The 12843-nt window shown below is 36.3% G+C and overlaps 3 protein-coding genes across 3 annotated transcripts; 2 read left to right on the top strand and 1 right to left on the bottom strand.

Annotated features, from left to right (window-relative positions):
* Window positions 1–5217: 5217 nt before the first annotated feature.
* LOC147496705 (uncharacterized) lies at window positions 5218–6178 on the top strand. The gene has a single exon (XM_086559624.1). It carries the CDS (start codon window positions 5638–5640, stop codon window positions 5848–5850), a length of 213 nt encoding a protein of 70 aa, XP_086415750.1. The 5' UTR covers window positions 5218–5637; the 3' UTR covers window positions 5851–6178.
* Window positions 6179–6718: 540 nt separating this feature from the next.
* On the bottom strand, window positions 6719–7465 carry LOC147496704 (DUF3339-domain containing protein). Its single transcript, XM_086559625.1, has one exon. The coding sequence runs from the start codon at window positions 7141–7143 to the stop codon at window positions 6937–6939; it is 207 nt and encodes a 68-aa protein (XP_086415751.1). The 5' UTR covers window positions 7144–7465; the 3' UTR covers window positions 6719–6936.
* A 2325-nt stretch (window positions 7466–9790) lies between these two features.
* LOC147496703 (uncharacterized) lies at window positions 9791–10702 on the top strand. The gene has a single exon (XM_086562640.1). It carries the CDS (start codon window positions 9791–9793, stop codon window positions 10700–10702), a length of 912 nt encoding a protein of 303 aa, XP_086418766.1.
* Window positions 10703–12843: the final 2141 nt, after the last annotated feature.

Here is a 12843-nt window from a genome sequence, read left to right as displayed (position 1 = left end):
AATCGGATTCGAATATTTGGATATCCACTTGCACCCCTAGTCTAGACATCAATTTCTGCAATTTATGGCCTAAGGTAGAGCTAGTCGTGCTGATCATCTGGGCAGCTTACTTGCCGAAATCGGAGTCCAGGTTAACGAGATATGAGCTCCGAAAGTTTACGCTTTCCTTTACATAGTCCCGTTCTGACTTGATTCTGTCATGTTTGAGTCCCCAGCTTTGATCCATCTTTGTTTAGCTTCACATGGTTGATTTGGAAAAATTCATATATACATCGTTCCCCGTGCTTTAACACAGGTTTAACCAAAATTTTCATGTTTACTGCGAAGACCTACAAAAGTACAAAAATATATTTATTTCATGATTATTAAATGCATAATTAACCAAATTTATATGTCTCAATGGAGTTTAATATTACATTTTTGGGTGTTTATCACTTCTTCAGTTGATATTACCTAGGGAACTATATGATATGGCCGGACTGGTCAAACGGGGTCCAAGTTATTTATCATGTATCTGATGTAGAATGGATAACAAAAAGATATGTTTTGAACAGTGTTGTGTCCTTTGGGTTTGTGTCTATACCAGAATAGACACCAGTAGTGAATAGGTGAGGATTCTCAGCTGGAATTGTAGAGGGTGTGGTAATCCATCAACCATGAGGCGTCTTACTAACCTTGTTAATACACATAATCCTGATATTTTGTTTCAAAAGTCACTTCTAATTCTATGTCCTACATTACTCATCTCCTAAATTTCCCCTATTTCTTTGATGTCCCCACCAATTAACACAACAGGTGGTTTGTGCTTAATGTGGAAATCTGGGCTTACTCTCTCTGTTCTTACCTCCTCCATTTATCACATCACCACCACTATACAATTAGGACCTCTCCTTTTTCCTTGGATTGCCTGTTTCTTCTATGGCAGTCCATACAAAACTTCAAGAAATCAAAGTTGGGATCCTATTAGAGAACTTCAAAACATTTATAACAATTCACCAATTCTCATTATAGGGGATCTTAATATCATACTCTCTTAGTAGATGAGCAAATTGGAGGGAAACCTTTTGAACAAAATGAATGCCAACCGGCTTCTACCATTATTTGAGATTTGGGTCTTCTTGACTCAAGCTTTAAAGGGTACCCTTTCACATGGTCTAATAAAAGTATTGCACCAGATAATATTAAAAAAAAACTAGACAGGGGGCTTAATAATTCAAAATGGAGTCTACTTTTTCCAGAAACTAACTTTCATTTACCATTTACCAGCAATTGAATCACACCTCTTCTCCTCAATACTCATCCATCTTTCCAGGCTTACCCTAAACCTTTGAAATTTCAAAAAATGTGGATAGAACATAAAAAATATCCATAATGCCTGGAACAGAGTCCAATTCCATCTAAACTTAAATTGTCCCATTCAACAACATCTTTCTTCCACAAAAAAAACTTTCAAAAGTTGGAATAGATTGAACTGTTTTTGGAAATATCTTCCATCAGATTGCAACTCTAGAATAGAAAATCTTATACATTCATAACAAAATCCAACTAATAATAATGTTGCTTTAGAAAAACAATTACTTTTGGAACTTGACAAGCTCCTGCTTTATGAAGAAATGATATGGAAATAAAAATCAAGGGATAAAGAGATTAGTGAAGGAGATTGGAATGCTAAATATGTCCATATTAAACCTTCGAGACATAGGAATTACAATAAGATTAAATGGTTAAAAAATGCAAATGATCAATTGGTAACATCATATAAAGATCGAGATTGGCCAAACCCTTGCATCACACTTTAAGTCTCTTTTATCTGAACAAAGCTTTGATCATTTAACTATCAATTTGTCTCATACACAAAATATTTTTAATAGTGTTATCTCTTTAGATAATAATGAGAACATGTTAAAGGTGGTGACTAGTGAAGAAGGAAAGAATAGTCTTCAGCATTAGGGGACTTAAGTCCCTTAGACCTGGTGGCCTGGTTCCCTACAATTTTTTTTTATCAATCCTCATAGGATATTATCTGATGTTGTAAATATGGTCAAAAGATTTTTCAATGATGGACATTCCTTAGAAGATATAAGTCAAACAAACATTGCTCTTATCCGAAAATGTTCTAATCCAACCAAATGTTCAGATTTCAGACCTATTAGTCTATGTAATCTGTCTTATAAAATCATTTCTAAACTTCTGGCTAATAGATTGAAAGAATACATTACCCCTTGCATCTCACCTTATCAATGTGCTTTTGTACCTAATAGACAAATAACTGATAATATAATTTTAGCTCATGAGATTATACATACAACTAAGCACAAGAAAGGGGCATCTAGGCTCATGGCTATAAAGCTTGACATGTCAAAAGCTTTTGATAGAGTAAATTGGAATACTCTTCTTTCTATCATTGACTCTCTAGGACTTGACTCTCACTTTGTCAAACTTGTAAATTTTTGTATATCCTCTCCTCATTTCTCTGTTCTTGTGAATGGGTCTCTTTTTGGATATTTCAAATCCAATCGAGGACTAAGGCAAGGAGTTCCCTTATCTCCAATCCTTTTTATCCTCATTATGGAAGTTCTCTCTAGAATTCTTGAAAAGAAAATAGAAGAAAAAAACATCCATGGTATCAGCATATCTAGATATAGTAACCTATGTCTCATATTTTATTTGTCGATGATGCTTTTATTTTATGTAGGACAAATATGAATGAGGCTAAGGAACTTTTAGAGGTCCTGAAACTCTTTTGTGACATAACAGGACAAGAAATAAACTATGAAAAATCAGGTATTCATTTTAGCAAAAATGTTCACCCTAAACTTGCATCATGCTTCATGAAATCACTAAACATGAGGTCCATTGTCATTGGACAAAAATATCTTGGATCACCTTAATTTGTTTCTAGGACAACCAAATTAAATCAGAAATTTTTAATGAGATATCATCACAAAGGTAAACACAAGAATTGTTGGTTGGAAAAGTAAATTACTTTCACAAGCAACAAGAACTGTACTGATTAAATCTATATCCTCTGCCATCCCTTCATTTCATATGTCCACTTTCATGCTACCATCTCACATCACGTCCACTATTAACGGGCTACAAAGAAATTTCTGGTGGGATACAAACAAGGGTAAAGCTCATCCCCTTTATCTCAAAAGTTGTAGATACATTTGTCAATCTAAAAAATCAAGGGGTTTAGTTATAAGAGACATGTCTATTAATAATCATGCACATATGAGTACAATAATTTGGCAAGTTATATCTAATCCCAATTCCTTCCTTTACCAGCAGCTGAAAGGTAAGTATTTCCACACTACTAATGTTGTTCATTTTAATTTACTGTAAAACATTGAGCATCTTGGTTTTGGTATGGATTTCAAAAATATATTAAGTCTATTATGGTTAACTCTATTTGGAAAATAGGATTACGTGAGATTATTGATATCTGGAAAGATCCTTGGATCCCAGGAATACATGAAGGAAATGTTCCTGATTCAAACATTGTTAATCCATCTTATACTACTGTTTCTGACCTTATAAATCCTTGTACTAGAACTTGGAAAGTGGATATCCTTAATCATCTTTTTTTTGTTGAAATATTTAAAGGGTTAAGGCAAACCCACACCGGTTATATTGAAAGACCCTAGCCCAAAGGCTTACATTGCCCGAAGGGAACCTAGCCCGAAGGCTTACATTGCCCGAAGGCTCATCAACCCGAATGGAACCTAGCCCGAAGGCTCTCGCCGATGCACCAATTTTTAGTAGACCCAACTGCCTCCACCTTGTCCATGAAGACTTGCTTTCGCTCATTGGTCCACCCATCGTAGCAGCATCTTGTCTCTAGCCCGAAGGCTCACTTGGCCTAAAGGCCCATCACATAATTACACAAGAAAGAAATTTCAACCAACACTTGGTGGGATTCAAACTTGCAACCTCTCCCATGAGGAGAGGGGTACACAACCAATTGAGCTAGAAGCTCTTGTCCTTAATCAGCTTTTTGACACTAATACTAGCATGCAGATACAAAATATATTCTTATCTAGAAGACATTTAGAAGATACTCTTAAGTGGAATAATACCAGGAAAGGTGAGCATAGTGTAAAATCAATGTATCATATTCTCAGTGATCAATCTCCTCTGGCTACAAATAGAACAAATCTTTGTTTTTGGCAAAATGATAACCAACCTTGAGCTGCCCTCTTTGCATGGAAGTGTTATAACAATATGATCCCAACTAGAGACCGTCTGGCCCAAATCATTTATATTCCTGATCGATAAAACTGTACTTATCTATTATGTGGTTTGAATGTTGAAACCATACATCATTTGCTTCTGAGTTGTTCATTCACACAGTCTCTATGGTATGCTACTCCTCGGCAGTTCAAATTAACTCATTTTGAGCATTTGCAGGTTACTTTATGGGTTGATATGTGGTTCAATCCACCAAAACACTGGCCAATAGAAAAAACAAATGGAAGAAATTATGTTTATTTCTTTACTGGGCAATCTGGTTAGAAAGATGTGATGTATATCATAAAAAAAGGAAACCAAGTTTCTTTAAACTAAATATTCAGTTTAATAAATTTTTTGAAGAAGAAAAAGATGATACTAACCTTGCAGGTTCAGAAGGAGTTAGACACCACCTTACAAAATTGTTTTAAGATTAATGTGGATGCAAGCTTTACAAATTAAACTTGATTCAACTACTACTTATGGGTTTGTACTAAGAGATTCAAGGGATTTCTTATTGGTGCAGGAGCAATAAAAAATAGAGCTACCAATTCAGAACAGGCAGAGTGCAAAAGACTACTTAAAGCCTTGGAATGGTGCAAGCAGTTCAACTGCACAGAACTAAATGTGGAGATGGACGCCCAAGCTGCTATTAACTACCTAAAGCAACTTCATTCCAGTCTCTCCTGGAACTACTCTATGTTAATATTAGATGATGCACTAAGTATTATGTCTGCTTTTGGGATTGTTTCAAGCAACTGGGTACCTAGAATTGCTAACAAGGCAGCATACCAGATTGACTTATGGACATACTGGAAAAGGAGAGATCCAATGTAATATTTTGACATGTACATGTTCATATATATATATATATATATATATATATATATGAAGATGATGATGATGATGATGAAAAAAAAAAAAAAAAAAAAAAAAAAAAAAAAAAAAAAAAAAAAAAAAAAAAAAAAAAAAACTTTTGTTAATTTTCAACAGGCTTAGGTAACACAATCAAATCTGCCTAAGGACGATTCCTTACGAATTTCATCAAATCTACCAATTCTTTTGAAGGTTTTACTTTTTTACATTTGCCAAATACTTTCGTTTTTTAACTCGAGGAAAAAGAGCTTTTTACATACCAAACTTATGAAGCACAAACACCTAGACTTGCATCTCAAGGTAACCAAGCAAGAGAAGAAAAAAAAAAGTGGTGCAAATGGGACGGCGGGAATGAATCTTAGGTAACTTCATTCTATAACCTTTGCTATCATCACTTTCTCTCTAGAGCCTTAGCAGTTATATTAATAAGAGTTCAACTTTGAGAGAAACCCCGTCCACCAACTTCCCCACTCAGGCATTATCTTCCGTTTCTCCTCTTAATTGATAGACTGATTAAGTACTAGGGGAGAAATGTCGGACTGGGGTCCAGTTTTCGTATCTGTGATTCTTTTCATCCTGTTATCGCCTGGTCTCCTTTTCCAAGTGCCGGGTCACAGTCGATTCGTTGAGTTCAGCAACTTTCATACGAGTAGTGCATCCATTATGGTCCACGCCATTCTCTACTTTGCGCTCATCTGCATTTTCTTGTTAGCTATAGGTGTCCATATGTACCTTGGTTCTTAATCACCTCAAAAGGCATGTCAAATCAATAATACTAAATTTTCATTTCACTTTGGCGGTACTACTTCTACTGCATTTGTTTACTGAAAATGTGGTTTGATGGATTGAGTTTGTTCGCTCAGCTACAGAGCTACTGTTGTTTTTCAAAATTTTAGTTGGTTTAAGCTTATAATAATTAATAAAAGTAATTGGATTATTTCAGAATTCCCTCTCCAGTCCATAAAATATTTTGTTGCAATACATATGCTCCTGTTTGATGTGGTAAAAATGTAAAATCATACCTTTGTTTCGTGCACCAAGTTCCTTCTTCTCACTCCATGTAATCATCAACCACTCCTATCAAATGAAGGAATCTAGAATATTAGCTGTGTAATTTAATTCTGCTACTCTATAATCAATGGTCACGGAATATTGGTATCATTAACTATCGATAGGTATTAATTAGTTTCCATTTCTTAGAAATTCAGGACTTGTATTCTCACTTCAAATTTCAGGGAACAGTGAAAACCTATAACATGATAATCAAAATATCCTTAAGCTACTTAGATGGTCTGAAGATTGAGAAGTTGCAAACGGCCGTATTATTATAACTCTAATCATCTCTTAAAAACTGACGGTAGGGCATTTAAAATCAAGTTTTATGTGATTAGTCTATACTCTATATTGAATTTTGACACATTTTGACACATTCTGTTCATTCATTTGATTGCTTCAATTCTTTTGTAGTGATAATCTTTTATCATCTTTTTATTGGTTTTAGACATTGAAAAGTTGATGATTTTCAACTTCTTCACAGTTAACAACTGAAACTCTTTGCGCGTCTCATGCGCGCAGCTTTAACAACGTCTAATGCAAAGCCATGAAACCTCAATATTTGAAGCTAGTAAAGATTACTTGCTATAAATTAAACTTCTTTCTTTACACAAAATTGTCTACAGTAAACTAATAACGGGGTTTTAGGAATGCTTGATTGGCTTAAACAACTAAAAACTGAAGAACATTACAACTGTTGGTGACTTGGTGCTCTCCACAAAAAGATACATCAGAAAGAAATGAACACTCATCTTCACTGTAAAGCATTTTCTTTCCCTAAGCAATGAGATGGACACGTAGAATAACAAGGAGCAACATAAGAATCAAACCGTAGATAACAGCGTGAACCAATATTGATACCAGACTAGTCTTCATATTCACAAAATCAACAGGCCGATGTTTCCCTGGCATTTGGAAGAGCAGTCCAGGGGTAAGGAATCCAAATAAAGCTACAGCTATAATTGGGGCTGCCCAGTCATTCATTCTTTTTCACAAATGACCCGAAGTTTGCAACTCTCTGTTGTTTCTGAGATTGGTAGAAGGGGAACTATATTTGCAACAAAAGAAGAAGAGTAGCAACAAGCAATGAAAGATAACACAAGATGAGCAACAGAACAAGAAGCAGTGAAGCACAACAGAAGCTGAGTACAAGAACAAGATGCCAAGCCTAAATGAAGGAGTAGTTGCCCAGTAATATTTATGTGCTTTTCAGAAGGAGAATAAGAATCCTATAAAGCTTAGAACAATTAATAATCAACTTTTCCACTTTTTTGTTTTTATTTATCTTCTTCTGGTGGATAAGAATTTTGACTTGAATGGAGATAATATAATTTGCTGCAGCTTAAAGAAGTAAGCTGGTTGCCCCAGTGCGTTTCCCACTAAGAGAGGCATAAAGAGTATTTGTGTAAGGGTGTGCGTACAAGAATCATATAAATATTGTAAAGGAGTTCTGAAAATGCCGCGAAGATGCTAATCATTATTTAAAACAACTCAAATTTGATAGTTTAGTGATTGCTGGCATAGTGCTTTATAAATATTGTAAATGAACCTCCTGAATTTCGGGGGATTTTGAATGAATCTTCAGAAATTCAGGGGATCCTGTATGAACTTCTAAATTTTGTTTTTGATAAATATGGATATGCGTATATGAGCCATGGTGCACCCAAATGGGAAATGCCCTTCATGCCTTTCTTTAGATTTGTAAACTAACTTGGGGATGAGATTGGTAGAAGTGTATAAAAAAATAAAAATAAAAATAGGCCCTATACCTATCGTGGGAAAATATCGTCAAGCCGATATTTCAGCCCGTAATATCAGAACTAACTCGAAATGTCTACAGTTAGTTTCATATGTTGCAGGTTTGAGTGGGAAGAAGAGGAGGAAGAAGAGAATGGACACGTGTCAGGACTAGATTTGACAAGACTACAACTGGATCACTATATAAATACTGGAAAGAGAGAAAGATTTCATTCGCACATTCCCACAAAAATATTGTAAACTAGAGAGAGAAAGAGAGAAACCAGAGAGAATTTGCAACCGCCATTAGAGATCAATAATATTTTACTCAGTTCATATCAAATCCTTCTTCGATCTTAATATATCAAACTATTCATCTACAACAACACGCTTGATCACCACATTGGCACCGTCCGTGGGTCAAAGACAAGAAGAGATCTTTTCTTTTCTTCTTCTTTGAGTTCGAATCTAGTTTCTTTGAGTGAGTTGGTGGTAAAGGGTAATCATCTGTGTTACTTCAGCTTGAAAAGATCAAATTTCAGTTTTTTCTCCCTTTTGTAGTAACAGTTTGTTGATCTATTCGGTGAGTTGTTCTGAGTTGTTGAATCAATGACTCTTAGTAAGCGTGCGCCAGCCAGTAAGAGTGTAGTAAATGAAGCAAGTACATCAAAGAATGATGAAAGAAGAACAAGGCATTCAGTAAGCATATTAGTTGAGGAAGTAGAAGAAGTGCGTGAGGAAGAGACTTCTATACAAGTGTTATTAAGGAATTTAATGAATTGGAGAAGCAGAACAAAGTTTTAATGGCGGAAAACAAGGTTGTGAGAGAAAAGAATGAGAAGCGTGCAGTGGAAGCATTGTACAACAAAGATGGGGCTGACTCAAGTTCAATCACTCCAGTGGCAAGAAAGAGCCATATCGAAGAAGTGAGAAAAACTATAGTGAGGAAGTACAGTCAGTGGCGAAATCTACACCAAAGGTCGTGCAAGAGGAAGTGGTAAAAGTAGCACCCCATCAAATCACAAAGGAAATGGTGCAGGAGATGATGCAGAGGCAATTTGGGGACCAGCTACCGGAAAAGGTATCAGCTTCGATTCGTAAATTGGGCAACCCATTGAAAAAGGAAGTAGAAGGGTGATATTACCTCCAAAATTCAAAAATCCAAAGTTCACCCAATATGATGGGACCACTGACCCCATGGACCATCTCTTTAGCTATCGACACCAATTCTCGATATATCATGGAATGGAGTATTGGGATTATATGCTATGTCAGTCATTTTCTCCAAGCCTAAAAGGCAATGCACTGAAGTGGTTTTGTACAATACCTGAGGGGACCATTTTGTGTTTTCGTGAAATCGAAGAGAGATTCCTCATCAATTATGGTTATCAGAAGGTGAAGCCAAAATAGGTGTCAGTCCTATTCAAATTGAAACAAGGAAAGAAGGAGTCATTGAAGGATTTCTTGGCCAGATTCAAGGCCTAAACTTAATCAGTCGAGAGGCTTGACGAGTCTGAAATGACAGCCATCATGACTTTCCAAACAGGTGTGATACCTGGATCATATATGCACAAATATCTCTTACAAAAGGAAGTTAAAAGTCTACAAGAGTTGTATAACAAAGCTGACAGAGATATTCGAGTAGAAAAAGGTATACAAGCAACCACGACGCAAAATGTGTTGCAAGTATTAGAAAAAAAAAGAAAGGGATAATGGAGATCGACATGAGAGTCAAGATTCCTCAAGATCATATCACAAAAGGCATCAAGAAAATTATACAAATCAAGATAATCAGCCGCAACAAAGGAGGAGGTATGAAAATACGCTGAAAGAAGAGCTGGATCCAAAAAACATTATTGCCATCAATACCATACCTGAAGTTATATTAAGGAGGATGGTGAAAGAAGATTTCGTGATATGGCCAAAATACACTCTCAGGGAGATGAAGGGCATACCTTATTGTCAATTTCACAAGGTTGAGAACCATGAGACAAACAGATGTTTGCAGTTGTTGACAGCAATTGATAGGTTGATGAAAGATGGTAAGTTGCGAGAATTCAAGGCTTATGTCAGACCCACAGAGACTACAACCATACATGAGAAACCCCTAGGAGTAATAAATATGATCTACAAAGGGGAGATACCACAGAAGAAAATCATTAGAGATAAGATAAGAAATATTTCAACGGTAAAAGAAGTGATTGAGGTCAATGTTGAGCCTATTCCAGTAAATCAGAGTCTGGTATCGGCTAGCATTCCAGGAGCAATTATGTTCATACCAGATGACTTGTCTAAAGTGATGTTGCCACATGATAATGCATTATTAATCACTTTGCGTGTCTCTGAGTATGATGTGCAAAAGATACTTGTGGATTGTGGTAGTTCTGTGAACATTTTATTATGGAAAGCGTTCATAGGCATCGGTCTTGATGAGACTCATTTAAAGGCACCACAATTCAGTTTGTATAGGTTTAATGAAAGCTCTACCAAGCCCGCTGGAGAGATAAAATTGCTGGTTCAAGCTGGACCTCAGATAGTGATGATGAAATTCGTGGTCATAAAACATCACTCCGATTACAATGCACTACTTGATAGAAAATGGATACATGATATGCGTGCTGTCCCAAGTATATTCTACCAAGTAATTAGATTTCCCACAGCATATGGGTTGCACAAAATCAGGGGAGACCAGTCGGAGTTAGAAAAGTGTAATTTCGTAACTATAAAGGGGATGATGAAGGGAAAAAGCCAGTGTCGGTGTCTTGGAAGGCTCCAGCTAGTAGTTACAGCAAAATTTACCTGTTGATACCGATATGTAGATACATGAGCAAGTAAAATTTCCACAAGAGCTAAAGCAAAATGAGGAACCCTGGGAAAGGAAAATAATCGAGGCGGTGGAAAAGTTGATATTGGCACCGGAGAAAGTGAGTGCATACGTTCATTGGTACAGAAATGCCTGGGAATATAAGGGATGAATTGATGATTTTCTTGAAAGAGAATCGGGATGTTTTTGTATGGTCGATGTCGGATCTCACCGGTATCGACCCAACTATTTGTTCACACAAGCTAAACATGGAAGAAAATGCAACTCTTGTCCATCAAAAAAATTGAAAGGTGATACCAATGTACAAAGAAGCGGTGCCAGCTAAAATACAAAAAATGCTGAATAATGGCATAATAAGATAGGTGGATCATTCTGAATGGATCGCTAACATAGTGGTAGTACCCAAGAAGGATGGGAGAGTGCAAATCTGTGTCGATTTTACCTATGTCAATAAGAGATGTCCTAAGGATTATTATCCGATGCCAAGGATAGATGAACTGGTGGATCGAACAGCTGGTTACGAATTAATCAGTTTCTATGATGGATATTTAGGGTATTTCCATATTCTAATGGCTATTATAAATAAACTCAAAATGGCATTCGTCATAAATAGAGGGATATACTACTTCATTAGAATGCCATTTGTTCTAAAAAATGCAGGAGCTACTTATCAAAGGCTAGTGGAGAAAATGTTTAAAAAGCTCATTAAGCGAATCATCAAAGTATATATTAACGACATGGTTATAAAATCCATGAGAGCTAAAGATCATATGAAGGATCTCGATATCATATTTGAATATTGAGGGAATTTAAGATGAAGCTTAACCCAGAGAAGTGTACTTTCGGTGTCAGTTCTGGCAAATTCTTGGGGGTACACTGTTACAAAGCTAGGTATTGACACTAATCCAGATCAGATACAAGGACTTCAGCAGATGCCATCACTAACAACTAGAAAGCAAATACAAAAGTTGACTAGGAGAATAGCTACTCTCAACATATTCATCTCCAGAACGTCTGATCGATGTAAGCCTTTTTTCAAGTTGCTTAAAAAGAATACCAAATTCTATTGGAATGAAGAATGTGAAGACGTATTTTCAGAGTTAAAGAAATATCTGCAAGAAATGCCAACACTTACAAAGCCAGATGAGGGAGAAAGTTTGCTTCTATATTTGGTCATTTTAGAATTTGCTATAAGTTCTGTGTTAGTAAAAGTTGAAAATGGTGTTGAAAGACTAGTGTATTTTCAAAGCAAAATAATGCTCGAGGCAGAGACACGGTATTCGACACTAGAGAAATACGCTTTGGTGTTTTTATTCTCATCTTAGAGGCTAAAGTCGTATTTTCAATCACACTCTCTGATCATTATGATAAATCTCCCATTAAAGCAGACTCTGGCGAAAACTGCTAAGTCAGGAAGGATGTCGAAATGGCCGGTACTAATAAATGAATTTGGAGTTGAATACCAAAACCGGTATTAGAAAAAAGTCAGATACTGGCCGAATCCCTAGCTGATTTTCCATGCAAGGATGCTAGTTAGGGCATGGAAGAGGATGAGTTCTCAACTCTTCAAGAGCCTAAGGATATTATCAATACAGATGATCTATGGGAGGGAACAAATGATTGGAGACTATTTGTCGATGGATCATCTGGGAGTAAGGGATGTGGCATTGGGATTGTGTTGGTTACACCCAAAAATCAAAGGCTCGAAACAGCAATGACATTGGGATTCCATGCACCGAACAACAAGGCTGAGTATGAAGCTTTATCACTGGACTCGAGATGGCCAAATCTCTCAAAGTGAAAAAATTATCAATTTTTAGCGACTCAATGCTGGTAGTCAGTCAGATTAATGGAGAATATTCAGCAAAATGTGAAAACATGGTGGATTACTTGAGTTTTATAAAAACTAAGTTGAGAGACTTTAATAAAATAAGGTTTTAACACCTCAATAGAAATGAAAACAGGCATGCAGATGCCCTGGCTTATATTGCAGCGATGTTAGAAAACACGGAGGGTGGCACTTTGCACATCGGCGTCCAACAGAGGTCAAGCATCGATGTCGACGAATAAGAGGTTATGGAAATCGACACACTGGGGTCATAATGGATGGAAGCATATATATC

This window comes from Coptis chinensis, chromosome 5 (assembly GCF_015680905.1).
Source record: "Coptis chinensis isolate HL-2020 chromosome 5, ASM1568090v1, whole genome shotgun sequence".
Lineage (NCBI taxonomy): Eukaryota > Viridiplantae > Streptophyta > Magnoliopsida > Ranunculales > Ranunculaceae > Coptis > Coptis chinensis.
Note: the sequence above shows the minus strand (reverse complement) of the source record. Positions and strands in the feature narration are given on the sequence as shown.

Coding starts and splice junctions, on each gene's coding strand:
- LOC147496705 (XM_086559624.1), top strand. CDS start 5,638: ATGTCGGACTGGGGTCCAGTTTTCGTATCTGTGATTCTTTTCATCCTG.
- LOC147496704 (XM_086559625.1), bottom strand. CDS start 7,143: ATGAATGACTGGGCAGCCCCAATTATAGCTGTAGCTTTATTTGGATTC.
- LOC147496703 (XM_086562640.1), top strand. CDS start 9,791: ATGGTGAAAGAAGATTTCGTGATATGGCCAAAATACACTCTCAGGGAG.